We start from the raw sequence: 21,665 nt of genomic DNA on the forward strand, positions 1-21,665 counted from the left end.
CGACAACAAAACGAAATCATAGGGTTATGTGGAAGAATTGGGAATCTCAATTTTCAAAGCAGATTAAAAATTATAAAATTTTCACACTACTAAAAAAAGTGACTACTGTATTTGCCCATGTGTTTACTCCTTGATGTTTTACTGGATACCTACTGTGTGCCTGGAAGCTAATCATTGGGATTTGAGGATGTATGTGACAGACACAGTTCAGTTAAAGGAGAGGATCATATTAGCAAAAGATGACTGTGAAATGTGTTAGGTAGATAATACAGATGTATGCTAATATCACAGGAATAGAAAAAGCAAGAATAGTGCATCCTGTGTAGAAGTCAGGAAAGGTTTCAAAAAGAAAGTAATTTTTGAGCTTAGTCTTTAAGAGGGTATAATGAATGTGGAAAAGCCTTTATATAAAGCTCACACCTTAGAGATGTCAAGTTGTATATTGTAATTTTTAAGGGAAAATTAATAAAAATAAAAAGAGAAACCTCAGAGAAAAAGGAAAAAATTCAATGTTTGAATTTTAATATATCTAAATCCCGACAAATACAATGGTAACCCACAAATTGTTATGCTCATCACTTAAAAGAAAAATAAACTGATTATTCTTTCAAAGCTTGAATCCACTGACATTTTTGCTCAGATGAACAGCCGTTTTTGGTATTGTTTATGTCTGTTTGACAAAGACGTAAATAACATGAATGTATCATAACTTTTTCTAGTTTTATTAAAAATGAGATTAGTGAAAATGCTATATTACTGGCATTGAATATGAACTTCTGTTTTTTCCACACTAGTGAAGCAGTTACCATCTACTATTCTGCCAGTCTTTCCCCATGTGTTTTTCTATTGGATATACTTCCAAGAGTCACAATAATAGTGAGTCACCATAAAAAAAAAAAAAAAAAAAAAAAAAAAAAAAATTAAAAAAGCCTGTCCTTTTTCCTTACTCATTGCACTAGAATGACTTTGCAATTTTATTGGGAAATTTACAATGTCTTTCCCTATAGTGATATAAAAATGAAAAGTTGAATAGGCAGGATACGAACTCTTTCCTGTGCAAGATAAATCTCCTTGGAAGATGTGCATATCAACAATAGATTTTTGTGACATAGTTGGTTAATATATAAGCTCACATCAGACTGATGTGAGCTATGCAAACACCATAATATTGTTTTGCTGTTGTACTGCATTTTCTTTTTTAGATTTCAAAGTTAGAGCACATAGATTATCTCTTTTCCTTTCCTTTAATGCCTCATGAGATGAAAGACCTGAGTTTAAGTATGATTTCATGATTTTCCCAAGAATACAACATACCTAGTAAAGGAGAGGGTTAGGACTAATCTCCCATTCCTGACTACTGGTTAACTGACCTGTGAACAAAATAGCATTTGTCTCTTGCAGACTGGTCTATATTTAAATTTAATTTTCAGCAACAAATGTTATGAATTATTGGTGTAAATTTATGCATGGTGATCTGACCAGAGTTGTTTATAACATTTTATTTAATTTGATTTCTGCCTGAGCATTATGATGATCCAACTTTTTACCTAACCCTATACTCTATAGATACCAACAATTAGAAAGAAAGTCGGTTTTAAATCCAAACTAAACTAGTTGCAAAATTTGAAACAGTAAATGGTAGAAACAAAAGCTTGGGATATTTTAAGGAGTATTTTATGTAAGTTACAGCAACCAGGGGGCAGTAAAATTGATGCATTGATGCTAACATACCAAACTAGTGTGGCAATTACAGTTCTATTTGGAAATAGCACATAAATGCTGAAGTAGAAACTTACAACTTTAAACAAAATTTATTACATTTGTACTGTTTATTTTGTGTCATTTCCTACAAGAAAATATATTTATAGATGATAGGCATAGATTGTTTTTACTCAAGTAGATACACATTAACTATAAAGTGTTTGTCCCAGAAAATAACTTTCAAAATATGTGTCAAAATTACACGTATTTATAGTTTTTCTATTCCAAATATTTTGCATTTTTCTCAATACAGAGATTTATGTCACTAACTCTACTCTTTCAGATTGGTGACAGGTATCTGAAACTCAAATTTCCATGGGTACCAGACAAGTTTTGTTGCTTTTTTTTTTTAAATGTCAACTTGCTCTTAAATATTAGCAAATAATAGTGATGGTGGCCAACTAAAAGGTATATGCCCAACTAAAAGCCAGACTCTGCCATGTTGGAATATGAACACAGTGTTACCATGTCTTCAGAGTTTTTAAAAGCAGAAAGAATTTTTTATTTTTGTAGATGTTACCTAATTCAAAACTTTAAAATCACTGTGTGGGCCAAAAAAAGCATGTCTCTAGGCCACAGCGGGCATGTAGGCCTCTAGGCAGAGACATGATTCTATAGAAATGATCACGGTGCCCCTCAGAGGGACCTTGGTTCTGATCAGGTGCGCATTCTCCTTTGCTACTTCACTGTCTGTTTAATTAGTACTTCCTATTTCTCAGCGTGTGCATGAGAAAGCCATAGAATATTCCCATTATATGCCTAATAGATGGAAAGACTTGTCACAGATGTAAAGAGCTGTCATTAGTGCCCATGCATTTTTTTTTTATATCTGCAGTGGTCAATGATTGTTATTGCTCTCTCCAGCACAATGCTATTGGTAGCCTCAAATAAAACTTGATTATGCAAGGCATCTTGTTATATGGAATTCTGATTCTTTGAACTTGAAGGAATGAATATGGATTATTCATTTTCTATGCTCCTTCTCAAGAAACTAAAGCATTTTGTTCATTGTTCTATCCTCAATTTTGAGAAAATTCCTCGCAAGTAGGTGTTTGAATAGAATTACTGTATTACTGAAAGTTTGCTATCTTATTCATGTGTACTCTCCTCACTCATTCATTATGTGAACTTTTCCTTAGCACAAACTGTGTGTTAAACATGTTACCAAATATCATTTGAAATATGTGGATTATTAACTAGGCCTAGGAAGCATTCTGCTTGGAAAAGAAATTACAGTGGTCTTCAATTTAATGAGATACAATCTACCTTTAAAAGTGTAAGTCCATATTTTGTCTTTGGTTTTATGTAGGACTTCTAGGAAGCCCTCAACTTTTTTTTTCTTAATTCTCCTTCCTAGAAAAGCATAATAAGATCAGATTATACTATAACATCTCTAACTACATGACTAACTGCTCCTTGGTTGATGAGACTTTAAACCCTATATAACAAATACCCTTGAGGGGAAAAGTCTCATACATCTACTGGCATTAATTTTATACTTATTATTAGTTTAAGAGATTGGGATTTGATAGTATAAAGTTTTTTAACTTACTGCAAAAAACATTTTAGTAATACTATTTTAATTAATAATGATAATATACCCTTGCTCACTTGACTATTCTGTACTAAGATAAATTTTTAAAAGTCAAATCTCAAAAATAGTATTTATTATTCATTTGGATATCAAGATAAAAGTGAAGTCCCACCTTCAGGCACATTCAAAAACATGTTATTGTAAAGAGTCATCTGTCTGTATCCTTATTTTCGGATGTTAAGATTTTTAGCAGTATGCTAACTGCTTCATCATATCAATCAATCAATCAATCAATCATATACTTGTGTCAGAATCACATTCTGTAGTAAAAGCAGGACTGGATCACCAAAATTAATAGGAGCTCCGAGTTTGCAATTCATTCAGGGTCAACCATTCTAACTTAACCAAAATCAAGAGTAGTTCCACATGTGAAGATAGGGAGACATAAACTAGCATAATAATCTATATTGGATACATTTAATGGTTATATTCTTCAACTGAACCCTGGATATGTCATCATACTGGATGGCCAATTTGAAGACTAGTATGTCTTTTTTTAACATAAAAATGTGACTTGTAAACAACAACAAAAATACATATATATTTGTTCAGGCTCATCTTTCTCATACTTGGTAATGCATCATTAATATTTTTGCTTGCTAAGGGTAGCAGGCAGAATAATGGTCTCCAGATATAACTATGTCCCAATCCCCAGAATTCATGAATACATTAAATTACATGGCAAAGGAGAATTAAGATGCAGATGGAATTAAGGCTGCTAATTAGATGATTTTATGACGATGAGATAATATTCACTTATCTGGGTTGGTCCAATGTAATCATAAGGGTCCTTAAAAGTGGAAGACAGTATCAGATAGATGGCAGTATGAGAAGTTCTCAGTCTGATAGAGGCAAGGGCCGTTAGCCCAGGAAAGTGGGCAGCCTCTAGAAGCTGCAAAAGGCAAGGGAATGGATTGTCCCCTCCAGCTTGCAGAAGAGAATGCATACTTTCTGATACCGACCAACACCCAGGAAGACTCATTCAGGGCTTCTGACCTATAGAAGTATAAGATCCTAAGATTATGCCGTTTTAAGCCACTAAACTTGTGGTAATTTGTTATAGCAGCCAAGAAAACTAATATACTAAAGAATCTCAATTTTTTTCCAGAAATTGTCACTGAAATTGCACAAATAAAGTTAAAATTTTTACTTTTCTTAAGGCATTGTCTGTTTGCTTTCAGGAGGCAATTCATAGCAGCCAGGTTGGCACTTCAAAAAGCAGCCAGGAATTGGCAAGAAATGAACAAGAAGGGTCCAAAGTACAGAAAATTGATGTTCATGGAACAGAAATGGTAACTATTTAGAAAGGCAGTACTTTCAAACACTTTCCAGTACTGTATGGAAATTATGACTTTGTTGTAAGTGTTTGTATTTATTGTTACTTATGTATCTAGCATCAATACCTATCAGTGTTTCTTTTTCCACTTTCAAGTTGGAATTCTTTTAAAGGTAAAATAGGGCTGGGTGCGGTGGCTCACACCTGCAATCCCAACACTTTGGGAGGCCGAGGCAGGCAGATCATGAGGTCAGGTGTTCGAGAACAGTCTGGCCAACGTAGTGAAACCCCATCTCTACTAAAAATACAAAACAACTTAGCCAGATGTGCTGGTATGTGCCTGTAATCCCAGCTACTCAGGAGGCTGAGGCATGAGAATCACATGAACCCAGGAGGCGAAGGTTGCAGTGAGCCGAGTTCATGCCATTGCACTCCAGCCCAGGTGCGAGACAATGCGAGACTCCATCTCAGAAAATAAATAAATAAGTAAATGTAAAATAGGCACCCTATAAAAGTATGATTGCACTTTAGACGTCAATTCAAATATATTTTATTATAAGTGACTCTATGTATTAAAATAAATGATAGAGGCTTAATTAGCATCTTTCAATGTACACTAAAGTATTGGGTGAAAATCACTGTAAAATGAAGAGTATTATTTGTAAATGATAATACTTCTTAAGATAATTGACTTCTTAAAAACAATTTATTTTCAAATTATCTTTAAATACAGGTCTCTCATCTTGAAAAGCACACCAAGGAAATAAACCAAGCATCTCAGTTTCATCAATATGTTCAGGAAACAGGTAAGAGTCTGGCATTATTGGCTCCAATACTCCTTTCTCCTATTGATGTGTTTGAGTTTGAACGGATGACTTCCAAAGCACAATCCTCCCCTCTGAGTAACTTTAGTAACTATGACTCATGGTTCCAGGGAATGCCGAATAGGATTTCTACAAATAATTAGATTTTGCCTGTGGGCATAATGCAATAAGTTTCTAAATTAGTTTATTGGCCATCAATCCTATGATATATCCATTCTAAACCTTAAAACTAACCACCTCTGAATTCCTTTTTGCCTCAGGGACCTACAGTAAAACTTGATGTTTATCAAGCTCCATGAGAATAGAGTTGTTATCTAGACTGAATTAATTTTAATAACAGATTTAAGCACTATTAAGTCCAGCTCTCCAATCTGTAGATATGAGATTAGACTACAGCCAAATTTGTGCAAGTTTGCACAAGACTGGACATAGTTTGTCTTGTCTATAAAAATGGAATGAGCTTTGCTACCCTGAAGAGCTAAAAAAAAAAAAAAAAAAAAAAAAAAAAAAAATTAAGCCAACTGTGACCAAAACTTTACTTGATTACATGACTATATCTTTATTTTGGTTTTATTGCTTAAGAAAGTAGGTCTTCTTCAATTCTTTTTCTTATTTGATACATTTTATTATTTTTTCCTGAGCATAAAAGTAGAACATGCTTGTAGAAAATTTGGAAAATCCAGAGATAACCAACATTTTTCTTCCTGTATTGTTCTTCCTATATTCCTAAATTACATGATGAAATAATGCCATATGTATGCTTGTACCTTGAATCTTTTTACTTAATGTACATTGTGAGAAGTTTTCCATAGCTTTATAATTTTATCTTTTTTAATTTTTGTAGAGACAGGGTCTGGCTCTGATGTCCAGGCTGGTCTCACACTCTTGGGCTCAAGTAGTCTTTGCACCTCAGCCTCCCAAAGTATTGGGATTACAGGCATGAGCCACCATGCCCAGCCATAATTTCTTTTTAAACATAATTTTTAGTAATTACATAGTATCCCTGGTGTGTTTTTCTGTTTATAGTCATTGATACACCTGAGGATGAAGAAATTCCAAAGGTTTCGACTAAGTTGTTAAAAGAGCAGTTTGAAAAGTCTGCCCAGGAAAAGATCCTTTACTCTGACAAAGAGATGACAACCCCAGCAAAGCAGATTAAGGTAAAGTCATTTCTTTACACCGAAACATATTAAGTGTAAGACCAAACTTAAATGTATAACATTTTCAAATTACTGAAATTTGAAGTGGCTTTTCAACAAAAAAAAAAATTCTGAACTAGCATTTATTCAGTTCTATAAGGAGAATATTGACCTGTATGCAAAAGGAGGTAGAGTAAAAACTTTTCTCACTAGAGGAAAATAAGGGAAGAAAAAATTATATATGTTCTAAAGTCTAATAATTAAGATTAAAGTAATTAAATCAATTTTAAATGCCAGATGCTTACTCTGTTCTGTTTTAAATTCCAAGGAAAACAAAACAACCCTCAAAAGTACTTTAAGACTTTTACTGTTTCCCTCTAGATTACTCTGCATACCACACTAAGTAAAGGGAAAAAAAAATCACAATTATGAGTAAATTTTAAAATATTGAGTCCTTGATGCATTAAATGGAAATATAACTTTACAAGAAAAAATAGATTATAGGAAAGACAGTGACAAATATTGACTATTATTCCTAAGTAGGTCTCTAAATGAGTACATCACATATTGTTCCCAATGGAGATATCACAGGAGGGTCCAGGTTACAGACCAATGAAGGGCAGTGCCTAGGAAGCCTCTGCCACTACACTCACCTTTATAAGATTTGATTTTCTCTCCCCTAAAGATTGAAAGTGAATGTGAAGAGACTTTAAAGCCATCATCAGTTGTGAGTACCTCTTCCACTTCTTGCATTTCAACCAGCCAGAGGAAGGAAACATCAACCACAAGATATAGTGATCACAGTGTCACTTCCTCAACTCTGGCACAAATTAATGCTACTTCTTCAGGAATGACGGAAGAATTTCCTCCTCCCCCACCTGATGTACTTCAAACTTCAGTAGATGCGACAGCATTTTCCCAGTCCCCTGAACTACCCAGTCCTCCTAGAAGACTACCAGTCCCCAAAGATGTATATTCCAAGCAAAGAAATTTGTATGAATTAAACCGTTTATATAAACACATCCATCCTGAGTTAAGAAAAAACTTAGAAAAAGATTATATCAGTGAGGTTTCTGAGATTGTTTCTAGTCAAATGAACTCAGGGAGTTCAGTCTCAGCAGATGTGCAACAAGCCCGTTATGTTTTTGAAAACACAAATGACAGTTCTCAAAAAGATCTGAACTCAGAAAGAGAATACTTGGAATGGGATGAAATTCTGAAGGGAGAGGTGCAGTCCATTAGATGGATCTTCGAGAATCAACCATTGGATTCCATTAACAATGGCTCTCCTGATGAAGGTGACATTTCCAGGGGTGTTGCTGATCAAGAAATCATTGCTGGTGGCGATGTGAAATATACTACATGGATGTTTGAAACCCAACCCATTGACACACTTGGGGCTCATTCTTCTGACACTGTAGAAAATGCAGAGAAAATTCCTGAGCTAGCCAGAGGAGATGTCTGCACAGCTCGGTGGATGTTTGAAACAAGGCCATTGGACTCAATGAATAAAATGCATCAAAGTCAAGAAGAATCAGCGGTAACTATCAGTAAGGACATAACTGGGGGGAATGTCAAGACTGTGAGATACATGTTTGAAACTCAACATCTAGATCAACTTGGACAGCTTCATTCAGTGGATGAGGTTCACTTACTGCAGCTTAGGTCTGAGCTCAAAGAAATTAAGGGAAATGTTAAGAGAAGTATAAAATGTTTTGAAACTCAACCATTATATGTTATTAGAGATGGTTCGGGTCAAATGCTGGAAATTAAAACTGTTCACAGGGAAGATGTTGAAAAGGGAGATGTAAGAACAGCACGGTGGATGTTTGAAACACAGCCGTTGGACACAATTAACAAAGATATTACAGAAATTAAAATTGTCCGAGGAATATCTATGGAAGAAAATGTCAAAGGTGGGGTGAGTAAGGCAAAGTGGTTATTTGAAACCCAACCTTTGGAGAAAATCAAAGAGTCAGAAGAGGTCATCATTGAAAAGGAAACAATAATAGGTACAGATGTCTCCAGAAAGTGTTGGATGTTTGAAACACAGCCATTAGACATTCTAAAAGAAGTTCCTGATGCAGATCCTCTACAACATGAGGAGATAATAGGGGGTGATGTACAAACTACTAAGCATCTATTTGAAACACTTCCAATTGAGGCATTAAAAGACAGTCCTGATATAGGAAAGCTTCAAAAAATCACTGCCTCTGAAGAAGAAAAAGGGGATGTTAGGCATCAAAAATGGATATTTGAAACCCAACCTCTGGAAGACATTAGAAAAGATAAAAAAGAGTACACACGAACAGTGAAACTTGAAGAAGTTGACAGAGGAGATGTGAAGAACTACACACATATATTTGAATCAAACAATTTAATTAAATTTGATGCATCACATAAAATAGAAGTGGAAGGAGTCACAAGAGGTGCTGTAGAGTTAAATAAATCTCTCTTCGAGACAACACCACTGTATGCCATTCAAGATCCCCTTGGAAAATACCATCAAGTAAAGACAGTCCAGCAAGAAGAAATCATAAGAGGTGATGTAAGAAGCTGTAGGTGGCTTTTTGAAACAAGGCCCATTGACCAGTTTGATGAAAGCATTCATAAATTTCAAATAATTAGAGGAATATCTGCTCAAGAAATACAGACTGGAAATGTGAAATCTGCCAAATGGTTGTTTGAAACCCAACCTCTTGATTCAATTAAATATTTTAGTGATGTGGAAGAAACAGAAAGTAAAACTGAACAAGCTAGAGATATTATTAAAGGGGATGTCAAAACCTGTAAATGGCTTTTTGAGACCCAGCCAATGGAGTCTCTTTATGAAAAAGTTTCGTTAATGACCAGCAGTGAAGAAATTCATAAGGGAGATGTCAAAACCTGTACTTGGCTCTTTGAAACTCAGCCACTTGATGCCATAAAAGATGACTCTGAAACAAAAGTCAAATTGCAAACTGTAAAACAGGAGGAGATCCAAGGTGGGGATGTTCGTACAACATGTTTTCTTTTTGAGACAGAAAATTTGGACAGCATACAAGGAGAAGAAGTGAAGGAAATCAAGCCTGTTGAAATGGATATACAAGCTGGAGATGTTTCTAGCATGAGGTATAAATTTGAAAATCAGTCCTTAGATTCCATAAGTTCCAGTTCAGAGGAAGTTTTGAAAAAGATCAAAACCTTAAAAACTGAAGATATTCAGAAAGGCAATGTTTTAAATTGTAGGTGGCTTTTTGAAAACCAACCAATTGATAAGATAAAAGAAAGCCAAGAAGGTGATGAATGTGTTAAGACAGTGACAGACATACAAGGTGGCGATGTAAGAAAGGGGTGCTTTATTTTTGAGACTTTTTCTTTAGATGAGATTAAAGAAGAATCTGACTATATCAGCACCAAGAAAACAATTACTGAAGAAGTAATGCAGGGTGATGTAAAAAGCTACAGAATGCTCTTTGAAACCCAGCCACTCTATGCAATTCAAGACCGAGAAGGGTCCTATCACGAAGTAACCACAGTTAAAAAAGAAGAAGTAATTCATGGAGATGTACGAGGAACAAGGTGGCTTTTTGAAACAAAGCCATTAGACTCTATTAATAAATCAGAAACTGTGTATGTTATTAAAGCTGTCACACAAGAAGACATTCAGAAGGGAGATGTTAGTTCTGTTAGATACAGGTTTGAAACTCAGCCACTGGATCAGATTTCTGAAGAATCACATAATATTGTGCCCACTGTTGACCATATACAAGGTGGCAATGTAAAGACAAGTAAACAATTCTTTGAGTCTGAAAATTTTGATAAGAATAACTATATACGAACAGTAAGTGTCAATGAAATACAAAAGGGCAATGTCAAAACATCTACTTGGCTGTTTGAAACCCACACTATAGATGAACTGAGAGGAGAAGGGTTAGAATATGAAAATATCAAGACAGTCACCCAGGAAGATGTGCAGAAAGGTGATGTTAAGCAGGCTGTGTGGCTTTTTGAAAATCAAACTTTTGATTCTATTATGGAAGCACATAAAGGTGTCACAAAAGTGACCAAGGAAGAAATCCCTCCTTCTGATGTCAAAACAACTACGTGGCTCTTTGAAACAACACCACTTCATGAATTTAATGAAAATAGAATAGAAAAGATAGAAATTATTGGCAAGAGCATTAAAAAAACTTTAGAAGATCTCTACTCTCAAAAAGTTATCCAGGCTCCTGGAATCATCATTGAAGCTGATGAAGTTGGGGATGTTCGAATGGCAAAATACAAGCTAATGAACCAAGCATCTCCTGAGATACAGAAAGAAGAAATTATCAGGGCTGATCTCAGAAATATAATGGTGAACCTACTTTCCAAAAGGGACTATACTAAAAGAGAGATTTTGGTTAGTGAAGAAGAGAAGGGAAATGTTAATTTGACTAAAACTCAATTATTAAACAAATCAACTGAATTTCATGCTGAAAAAGAAGAGATAGTGAAAGGTGATGTACAACATGCAATAAAAAACCTGTTCTCTGAGGAAAGATCTGTAAAGAAAGGCATCTTAATTCAGGAAGATGAAAGAGGAGATATTAACATGACTATCTATTGTCTTCTTCATGAAAATGATGGTGACACAATTGAGCGTGAAGAAGTAATAGGGGGTGATGTCAGACGTACCATTCATAATTTATTATCTTCCACATCAAACAATAAAATATCTGAAAGGGCTAAAATTGATGCCTCTGAGAGGGGAAATGTTCAGTTTTTCACAACCTGCATAGAAGCTGGAGCTTTGGATTATCTCAAACAACTCCATACAGAGTCAAATGAAACATTGACAGCTAAGAAACAAGAAGGAGAGAAAGAAATCATTGGTGGTGATGTTGAAGGCACAAAACTGTTACTGAAGAAAAGGCAGTCTCTGGTTGAACGTACTGTTAGTGAAACTGACATCATCCCTGGAGATGTGCATAATACAGTTAAGGTTTTTATGACTGAGCCTCAGAGTACACTTGGTAAGACACCCAAAGAAGAGATTATAAAAGGTGATTTGGCATCAACCCTAAATTCCCTCAGCCAGGCTGTAAATCAGAAAACAGTGACAAAAACAGAAGAAATTATAAAAGGTGACATGCTAGCCACACTCAAGTCACTTAAAGAATCAACCCGTCGATGGAAAGAATCTAAACAGCCTGATGCCATCCCTGGTGATATTGAGAAAGCTATTGAATGCCTTGAAAAAGCTACAAATACAAGGACAGAAATTCTGAAAAAGGAGCTTCTGAAAGATGACCTGGAAACATCATTAAGGTCTTTGAAAGAAGCACAAAGAAGTTTCAAAGAGGTAGATAAAGAAGGTGTAATCAAAAAAGATGCTCACGTTGTGATGGCAGGATCCTCAGGAGAGCAGAAAACAGATATTCATCAGGTTGCTGTCCAGAGGAACAAAAATAGTCTTCTTCAGCCAAAGTCAGGACCCTTTGAGCCAGCAGCCGAGTGGCAAGGGGGAGCAGATACTCTCAGTCAAACTATGGGAAAATCTTGTCATGGCAATTTAGTAGAAGAAAGAACTGAGGTTAATCTTCCAAAAGCCCCCAAAGGCAGTGTAAAGATTGTCATAGATCGTGAACAAAACAATGATGCTCTGGAGAAAAGCCTTAGAAGCCTTAGAAGACTATCTAATTCACATCATAAATCTATTAAAAATGTTTTGGAATCAGGAGACAAAATGGGTGTCTGGACTGATATCACAGGAGAACAGCATCTTAGAGATGAATATATGAGCAGACAATTAACTTCAACTGTATCAGTTAAGAATAATCTAAAAACTAAAGAATCAGACAGGGAAGTGAGAGAGCTGAAGAAGGATGATGACTTTAATTCCGTCCAATCTGCTGATAAAACCATTGGAAAGCAACAGACATATGAACGGAGAAATGACCACCAGAAAACGGAGGCTTTTCATATAAAGAGTCCTAAAAAGACCGAAAATATTAAAATATTAACTGATACACAAAACTCCAAGCCCAGTCCCACCCAGCATCCAGTCAGCATGCCAGTTGGAGGAACTTACAAGATTTCAGGGGACTTTCAGAAGCAAACTTTGTTAAAGCAAGAAACAAAATATTCTAATAAGAATATAAAACAAAAGAATATAAACTTTCAACCAATGTGGCAGCCTTTGCCTGTAGAGCAAGACACAACCAGTGTAACAGAAGTGAAAGTCTCTGAAAAAAATCACAATACATTTAAGACAACCAACAAAAAGCAGGAGACTGATGTTCACTTGAAAAGCCAGGACTTTCTAATGAAGACAAATACTTCCACAGACTTAAAAACGGCAATGGAAAGGTCCTTGAATCCAATCAACTTTAACCCTGAGAATAATGTAAAAGAAAGTGAGTGCCCCCTTCCACCTCCATCTCCACCTCCTCCACCACCTTCTAATGCATCATCTGAAATTGAATTTCCTCTTCCTCCTCCACCTCCTTTAATGATGTTTCCTGAAAAAAATGGGTTTATTCCTTCACTGTCCACAGAGAAGATAAAGGCTGAATTTGAAAGCTTTCCAGGCCTCCCTCTTCCTCCACCTTCAGTAGATGAGAAATCTGAAAGAGAAAGTCCATCGATGTTTCTGCCGCCTCCTCCTCCTCCAACTCCATCTCAAAACCCAGCACATCTCCTTTCCTCCTCTGCTCCAGAAAAGCACAGTGGAGCCTTCATGCAACAATATTCCCAAAAAGAAGCCTCAAACTCTCAGAATTCTCAGGCTAAAATCATAACAGGAAAATCAGGTGTGTTGCCACCTCCCACATTGCCCAAACCCAAACTTCCCAAGCATATAAAAGATAATAAGAACCATTTCTCCCCCAAAGTTGAATTGACAAACTCCCTGTCAGATATGGAATGTAAAATTACTACCTCAAAGGATCAAAAAAAAGTAATGATGATGACCAGCAGTGAACACATAGAGACAAAGCAGAACGTTATTAGTAAGAGTCTTGATGAAAGAAAACAATTATTTGTTGACTCTGCAAACTGTCTCTCACACACAGTTCCAGGAACTTCAGCACCCAAGAAAAAACAGATTGCACCTCTTATAAAATCTCATTCATTTCCAGAGAGTTCAGGACAACAAAGTCCAAAACCTTATATGAGAAAATTTAAGACACCTTTAATGATTGCTGAAGAAAAATATAGACAACAAAAAGAAGAACTTGAAAAACAGAAACAGGAGAGTTCCTACTACAACATTGTTAAAACTGAAAGCCAAAATCAACACATATCAGAGGTGGAAAAGGAAATGCCATTACGAAAAACCAATGAGGAGGTTTCCGTATCTGGAATCGATTCAGAGCGCACCGTGGTTCAACCCAACGCAGGCTCTCAAAGTAATGCTCGGGTACTAGGAGTGTGTTCTGATAACCAGCTCTCCACAACATCGCCAGTGACAGTCACTGCCAAGAGGCTCCACCATGTTTTAGCAGCCTCAGAAGACAAAGATAAGATGAAAAAGGAAGTTTTACAAAGCGCAAGGGACATTATGCAATCCAAATCAGCTTGTGAAATTAAACAAAGTCACCAAGAATGTAGTACCCAACAAACACAACAGAATCAGTATTTGGAGCAGTTGCACTTGCCCCAAAGCAAACCAATTTCCCCAAATTTCAAAGTTAAAACCATCAAGCTTCCAACTCTAGATCATACATTAAATGAAACAGACCACAGCTATGAAAGTCATAAACAGCAATCTGAGGTTGATGTTCAAACCTTTGCCAAACAACAATATCTGGAAACCAAGAAAACTGAAGCAAGCACTGAATGTAGTCATAAGCAATCTCTGGCTGAAAGACATTACCAGCTACCTAAGAAGGAGAAAAGAGTGACAATAAAATTGCCTACAGAATCCATACAGAAGAACCATGAAGATAAGCTCCAGATAGTTCCTGGGAAGCAAGAAGAATTTGCGGGATCTGACAGAGGGAAACTTCCAGGAAGTGAAGAAAAAAATAAGGGACCATCAATGATTAGTCGAAAAGAAGAGAGATTAATAACTGAAAGAAAACAAGAAGTTTTGAAGAATAAATCAGCACCAAAGGTCGTTAAGCAAAAGGTTATTGATGCACATCTTGATTCACAGACTCAAAATTTTCAGCAAACACAAATACAGACCTCTGAAAGTAAAGCTGAACATAAAAAATGGCCCCAGCCATATAATAGTCTGCAGGAAGAAAAATGTCTCCAAGTCAAGGGCATACAACAGAAACAAGTCTTCTCTAATACTAAAGATTCAAAGCAAGAGATTACACAGAACAAATCTTTCTTTTCCGCTGTGAAAGAATCCCAGCAGGATGATGGAAAATGTGCCGTAAATATAGTGGAATTCTTGAGAAAACGTGAAGAACTACAACAGATTTTGTCTAGAGTAAAACAGTTTGAAGCAGAGCCAAATAAAAGTGGCCTTAAAACATTTCAGACACTGTTAAATACTATCCCAGGATGGCTGATAAGTGAAGAAAAGAGAGAATATGCAGTTCACATTGCCATGGAGAATAATTTAGAAAAAGTAAAAGAAGAAATAACACATATTAAAACTCAAGCGGAAGATATGCTTGTGTCCTATGAAAATATAATTCAGACAGCCATGATGTCCTCCAAAACAGGAAAATCGGGCAATAAACCCACTAGTCTTGATGAAACATCATCCAAAGTATCTAATGTTCATGTCAGCAATAATAAAAATAGTGAACAGAAAGAAAATAAAATTGCCAAAGAGAAAACAGGACAGCACCAAGTAGCAGCTCATCGTGAAGCAGCTGTTCACAGTCACGTGAAAACCCATCAGGAAATTAAACTCGATGAGAGCAACATTCCTCCTCCCTCTTTAAAAACACGCCCACCGTCACCAACTTTTATCACAATAGAGTCTACTGTCCGACGAACGGAAACGCCTACTAAGGACGAGCTTTCTCAGTCCCCCAAAAAGGACAGTTATGTTGAACCCCCGCCAAGAAGACCCATGTCGCAAACATCTGAAATTCACAGAGCAAACACTTCCCCTTCTCCACCTAGGAGTCGCTCTGAACAACTCGTCAGACTCAAAGACACCACTGCAAAGTTATCCAAAGGGGCCATCCCATGTCCAGCGGTCACCCCGGTTCCAATTGTAGAGAAGAGGTCTGAAATCATCATGTCTCCTGCAACACTTCGTCGTCAAATTAAGATAGAAACTCGTGGTAGGGACTCTCCACCTACAATCACAATACCAGTAAATATACATCATACTCCTAGTGGTTCCTCCAGAGAATCTATGGAAGCTCAAGAGGAAATCAGGAAAGTGGAGAAAAGGACTACTTACGTTCACAATGCTGGACTCAATTCCACTGATCCCATAGTGCCCGACACTGAAAGCTATGATGCAGTTGAAATCATCCGCAAGGTTGAAGTGCCTCCTCGCCTCTCAGAGCACACACAGAGATATGAAGCAGCCAACCGCACTGTTCAAATGGCTGAAAATTTCGTGAATGACCGTGAAAATGAAATAAACAGATGGTTCAGGGAATTTGAGCATGGCCCAGTTTCTGAAGCAAAGTCAAACAGAAGAGTTTATGCAAATGGAGAAACAAACCATAATATACAACAAGAAAGTCATACATTTTGTCAGGAGGAATTTGGATTAACGTCTTTAGGAAACACGAGTTTTACAGATTTTTCTTGCAAACATCCTAGAGAGCTGCAAGAAAAGATTCCTGTTAAACAGCCCAGGATCTGCTCTGAAACAAGGTCCCTAAGTGAACATTTCTCAGGCATGGATGCATTTGAGAGTCAAATTGTTGAGTCAAAAATGAAAACCTCTTCATCACATAGCTCAGAAGCTGGCAAATCTGGCTGTGACTTCAAGCATGCCCCACCAACCTACGAGGATGTCATTGCTGGACATATTTTAGATATCTCTGATTCACCCAAAGAAGTCAGAAAAAATTTTCAAAAGACGTGGCAGGAGAGTGGAAGAGTTTTTAAAAGCCTGGGATATGCAACTTCAGATTCTTCTGCAACTGAGATGAGAACTGCCTTCCAAGAGGAATCTGCATTTATAAGTGGTAAATGAGCTTGCAACGTGTTAAAGAAGATTAACCATTTAAAGCCATGTGTTCCATAGCCAAAATGATATGCAGTTAAAGTGTGGAAACAACCAAACAATATAACCTGAAACTAACAGCTTCCCATGTATGCTTGTATACTCTTTACATGCTTGCTTTTACAACTTTATTTTCACAAAAGCATATATTATGATTTACTTGCACTGTGTGAGAATAACAAATACTATTATAGAGATTACTGAGACATATTTGTCAAGGTAAATAAGGCTTTGGATAAAGCAACAGGTATAGCAATAATTTTATTTCATGCAATTATAGTAGACAAAAATAATATCCCTTGACCTAATATTGACCTATTTTTAACTGCCAGGTTTAAATGATATTTGCATTGAGTCCAGTACAGACTGGTAGAAGTCCAAGACACAATTTACATTCTTCATGTGTGCTTTAGTATTTTTATTGGTCTGTATCTCTGAAAAAAGTGTAAGTGTGGAATTAGACCTTTTATATACCCAACTATTGTTACTGAATTTAATAGAGTTAGTTTTCTCTGATGCCATATTTTTTAACTGATTTTTTCACTTTTCTAAAAAATAAACTCTAAATCACACTCAATCAACCTCATTCACAAATGAGCATAAACAATACATTTTGAAAATTTGATTTTATTTGGAAAGAGGGAGGTTTAAATCACATGAACTTAGTACATAATTTTGAACATCAAAGAACAGCTCATTTCCCTACTTCTTGCAATTAATGAGGCTTCATGATAAAAGAATTTTATATAATTAATGTGCATCATTAGTTTAGTCCATTCTTTTAGACAGATTGAAAGAAATAGCAAGCTTAAAAATAAAAACTACTGAAACTAATAATTATGCATCCATCATATTTGCAACATATGTGTCTAGTTTATCACGTTAATATCGTTCTTAATGTGCTTGCTTCTGGCATAATTAAGCAAAGCTGTCTAATTTCAAATGCTCAGCTTCTGTTAAGATAGCTCAAAAACACATAGAACATACAAAGAAACTTGTGATAAACATAAAAATGTGTCCTCTACTAGAACCAAATAAGCAAAGGAGTTCTCTCAGTGGCCCAGATTGACCATCTAGGCACTAAAGTAGATATAATTATTTGTATAATGGACCCTGAGCATATTTGCTCTTATAAATAACTAATACCAAAGCTTAGTCATTCTCACAGGTTCGCTGCGAGGACAAAAAGCAATTGTGAAGTGAAAGTTCTGTGTTAGTTTTAAACCACTATACAAACACTGGTTAGTAATAGAACCACTGTTATTCATAGGGGTTAACATTTACATGAAAGCCACAAGAAGTGAGCATAGGTGCTTTAGAGGAGCAAGAAAAGATGTAGGAAAACTATATAAGCAGATGCGAGAATCCAGAAAGCTCCACAATCTAAAGCCAGTTAGATTGAGGACAAATGACTCTGAGCATTTTAATGTATTCAGGAGTCTCATTGCATTACAGTTAAGAGTTGGTATCTTACAGTCAACTCTAAGTCATCAAGAAAATATTGAAGCAAATACAATGTCCTTGGCTTAAAAAATGTATGTATATATTTTAGAAAGATCTATCTAAAATGTTTTAAGAAGTAAAAACTTTTGACCAGGTTAGGTACAAGCCTTTATATATAGGGAAAACTCAATTATCTAGAATGATAAGTTCTCTCAGAGCTACCCATTGCTGAGTATTATATATAGACTTATATTATATACTCACATATATGCACATATATATCTTTTTAATGTGCTTATGTATCTAATTAACATATTTTACTCATGTATGCTTTTTAAATTATAAATGTCTACTCATACAATCTATAAATGGTAGAGGCACTGGAGTAATGTAGACTATCCTACCAGACCCTTAAACCTGATGATAGGTTAGTCTCTGTCCAGAGAAGCACCATAAGGACAATAGTCTTAGAGCTTTCCACTTTAACTGCATGGCCAGTTAATATGTTGTTTTGTTTTGTTATGTTTTTACGATATGATTGAAGATAACACTACAGAAGCCTTTTTAAATTTTAATTTTAGAAACTGCTGCTCCAAGACAAGGAAATATGTATACTTTGTCAAAAGACAGTTTATCCAATGGAGTGCCTAGTGGCAGACAAGCAGAATTTTCATAAGGCCTGCTTCCGATGCCACCATTGCAACAGTAAACTGAGGTAAAATGTTTAATTGTCTTTGCCACAGATATTCTAGGAGACTGCAGTATACGTATAACCTCGTATCTCTAGGAAGATGCACATTTTTCCAGATCTTGCTGCTGCATCGGCTAACACAACCACACAGAGGGATTTGCTCATGTTCTGTTAGGTATTTCTGTGACCTTTTTCCTTAGGAATTTTACTTTTCTAATCAAATCTAAAGGATCCCTTTTGTCCGAACACAAAAATCACACAGATGAATAAAATTAAGAGTTACTCTGCAAATCAAGATTTTTAAGTTAGTGTGTTAGTCTAAAGTCTAGACTCTAGATCAGGAGGTAGCAAACATTTTCTGTTAAGAGCTAGATCATAAGTAATTTTGGCTTTGTAGGCCATACTGCTTCTGTCACTACTCACTTTCTATTAGCGTGCAAGAGCAGCCACAGATAACTAAACAAATGGGTGTGGTTGTAAATAAATGGGCTTGGCTGTGTTTCAATAAAACTTCATATACCAAAACAAGTGGTGGGTAGGTTTGAATTTACCTGTCTTTGAGCTAGACTAAATTTTTAAAAATGAAATTGAAATTTAGAAAAAATATCAGTGACAGGTAAGAGAAAAACTCTGTTTTTTCTCTGGACCAAACAGAAACACCCTATCCACACAGTTAAAATGCATTCATTTTCCAAAACTCTTGAAGTAAATGCATTTAACTGAATGTGACATTTGGTGTGACTATAGTCTGAGATGCTAAAATTGATTTTTTTTTTTTTTTTGCTAAATCTAATATGCATCTCTCAGACTATATTTTTTCTGACTTTAATTGACAATGTCTAACACCCTCATGGCAACATTCTTTTCCTTTGGTTTCCATGACAACAGAGTATAATGGCTTTCCCCCTACTCTTTGGGTGCTCCTTCTCAGGCACCTGTGTGGGGGACTCTCTGTCCATTACCGAGATGTAAGAGGTCCTCACAATTATGTTATGGGAATTTATTCTTCTCAATGTTTCTCTTCTTTCTAGTGAATCACATCCACTCCCATTATTTAAATAATCTATGTGGTAATGACTCTGAAGTCTGTACTGCTAGGCCAAATCTCTCCATGCATCAGATGCGTATGTCTCAATGACTGATACACTTCTCCAACGAGATTTCTCATAAGTACAGCAAACTCAATATGCCCCATTTTCTTCTATCTAAATTCCTTCTTTAATTGTACAGTCTTTATGCTACTGTATCAGTGAATGACATTAACATTAACTCAGTGACCAAAGCATGAAGTTATCTTTGACTCCTTCCTCTCCTTCATTCCCTACATTCAAGCCATCACCAAGTCCTGCAATTTCTGCCCCATAAATACCTCTTAAGCTATATACTTTTCTCGATGATACATCTGTTAGCACCACTAATTTCATTATCAAAACATTTAAAAATTACATTTTCCCTCCTCATTTTATAAATTATTGTACCACATCTTCAATTTCAGATCATATAGCCACTACATACCATGTTATGTCCCTTTTTGCTCTAATTTCATCTGAGTTTTCTGGTTGCAAGATATTAATGCCCACCAACCAATGCTTACCTTGATGTTTCTGCAGTTGTTCTGATATTAAAGCTTGGTTTCTAGTGGACTCTTCAAAAAAAGCTCTCATGGAAACAGTATTCACTGAATTCTTACATGCTGATAACAATTTGTCTGTGACCTTTATAACAAAAAGTCAGTTTTGCTGAAATTAAAATCTTTGGCTTACACTTTTTTTCATTGTATTATTTGATACATTATTTTATTTTCTTCTGGAATAAAGTATTGGAATAGCCTGATAACAATCTAATTTTCTGTTCCTTATAAGACCTATATTTTTTCTTAAAGATACCCATGGATTTTTTTCTTTTTTTTTTTTGAGACGGAGTCTCGCTCTGTCGCCGAGGCTGGAGTGCAGTAGTGCGATCTCGGCTTACTGCAAGCTCCACCTCCCGGGTTCATGCCATTCTCCTGCCTCAGCCTCCCGAGTAGCTGGGACTACAGGCACCCGCCACCACACCCAGCTAATTTTTTGTATTTTTAGTAGAGACGCGGTTTCACCGTGTTGGCAAGGATGGTCTCAATCTCCTGACATCATGATCCACCCGCCTCGGCCTCCCAAAGTGCTAGGATTACAGGCATGAGCCACTGTGCCCAGCCTTTTTTCTTTTTATTATTTAAAATCTAGCAATTTTACTAGACTAGTTCTTGGCATTGGTTATTCTTCACTAGTGTCAGTTACCCAGTGTGCTCTTTCCATATGTTGTTGCATACTTTTTGTATGCAAGAGTTTGTTTTAATTATAACTATTTAATATTTAATCTGTTTCATTGTATAATTTTTTTCTTCAGGAATTCCTATTATCTATACCTTGAATGTTTTTTGCCTATTTTTAATATCTGTCTCTTTCTCTCAAATTCTTCTTATATTTCTTTCTTTCTTTCTGATTGTTGAAAAGGTTATGTTTTCATTCTGTTTCTCTTAAGTCACTTTTTATTGTGTTTATTTGCTCTTGTATTTCTTTTAGTTTAGTTTTGTTGCTGATATTTTTATCTTTCATTTCTATTTTTTCCTGATTTCTGGCACCTGACTTATGAGATTTTAAATTCTGATTCATGATGTTCTTTCAGGTCTTTTATCATGTTCTTAATGTCTTTTAACTCATTTTGAAGTCATAGGTTACATTCTTGATATATTTTTAGAGCATGTTTTTCTGGCATGTTTTCATTATCTACAGGGATATTATAATGCCCTTTGCACTTTTATTTTCTTTTAGTAACTTCGTA

General features: G+C 35.8%; 1 protein-coding gene across 4 annotated transcripts in view; it reads left to right on the forward strand.

Annotated features, from left to right (window-relative positions):
- XIRP2 (xin actin binding repeat containing 2) overlaps window positions 1-21,665 on the forward strand; it is a 622,353-nt gene that overhangs the window by 597,639 nt on the left and 3,049 nt on the right. For 2 of the 4 annotated variants that reach the window (XM_045367191.3, XM_005573371.4), the window contains 5 exons: window positions 4,537-4,647; window positions 5,365-5,437; window positions 6,482-6,615; window positions 7,280-16,673; window positions 18,736-18,869. In XM_045367191.3, coding sequence (XP_045223126.2) covers window positions 4,537-4,647; window positions 5,365-5,437; window positions 6,482-6,615; window positions 7,280-16,673; window positions 18,736-18,830 — 9,807 coding nt within the window. In that variant the 3' untranslated portion in view covers window positions 18,831-18,869. The remainder of the gene's footprint in view (window positions 1-4,536; window positions 4,648-5,364; window positions 5,438-6,481; window positions 6,616-7,279; window positions 16,674-18,735; window positions 18,870-21,665) is intronic. The other 2 variants (XM_065525608.2, XM_065525609.1) reach the window with 1 other exon arrangement.

The sequence above is a fragment of the Macaca fascicularis genome, chromosome 12, assembly GCF_037993035.2.
Source record: "Macaca fascicularis isolate 582-1 chromosome 12, T2T-MFA8v1.1".
Classification (NCBI taxonomy): Eukaryota; Metazoa; Chordata; class Mammalia; order Primates; family Cercopithecidae; genus Macaca; species Macaca fascicularis.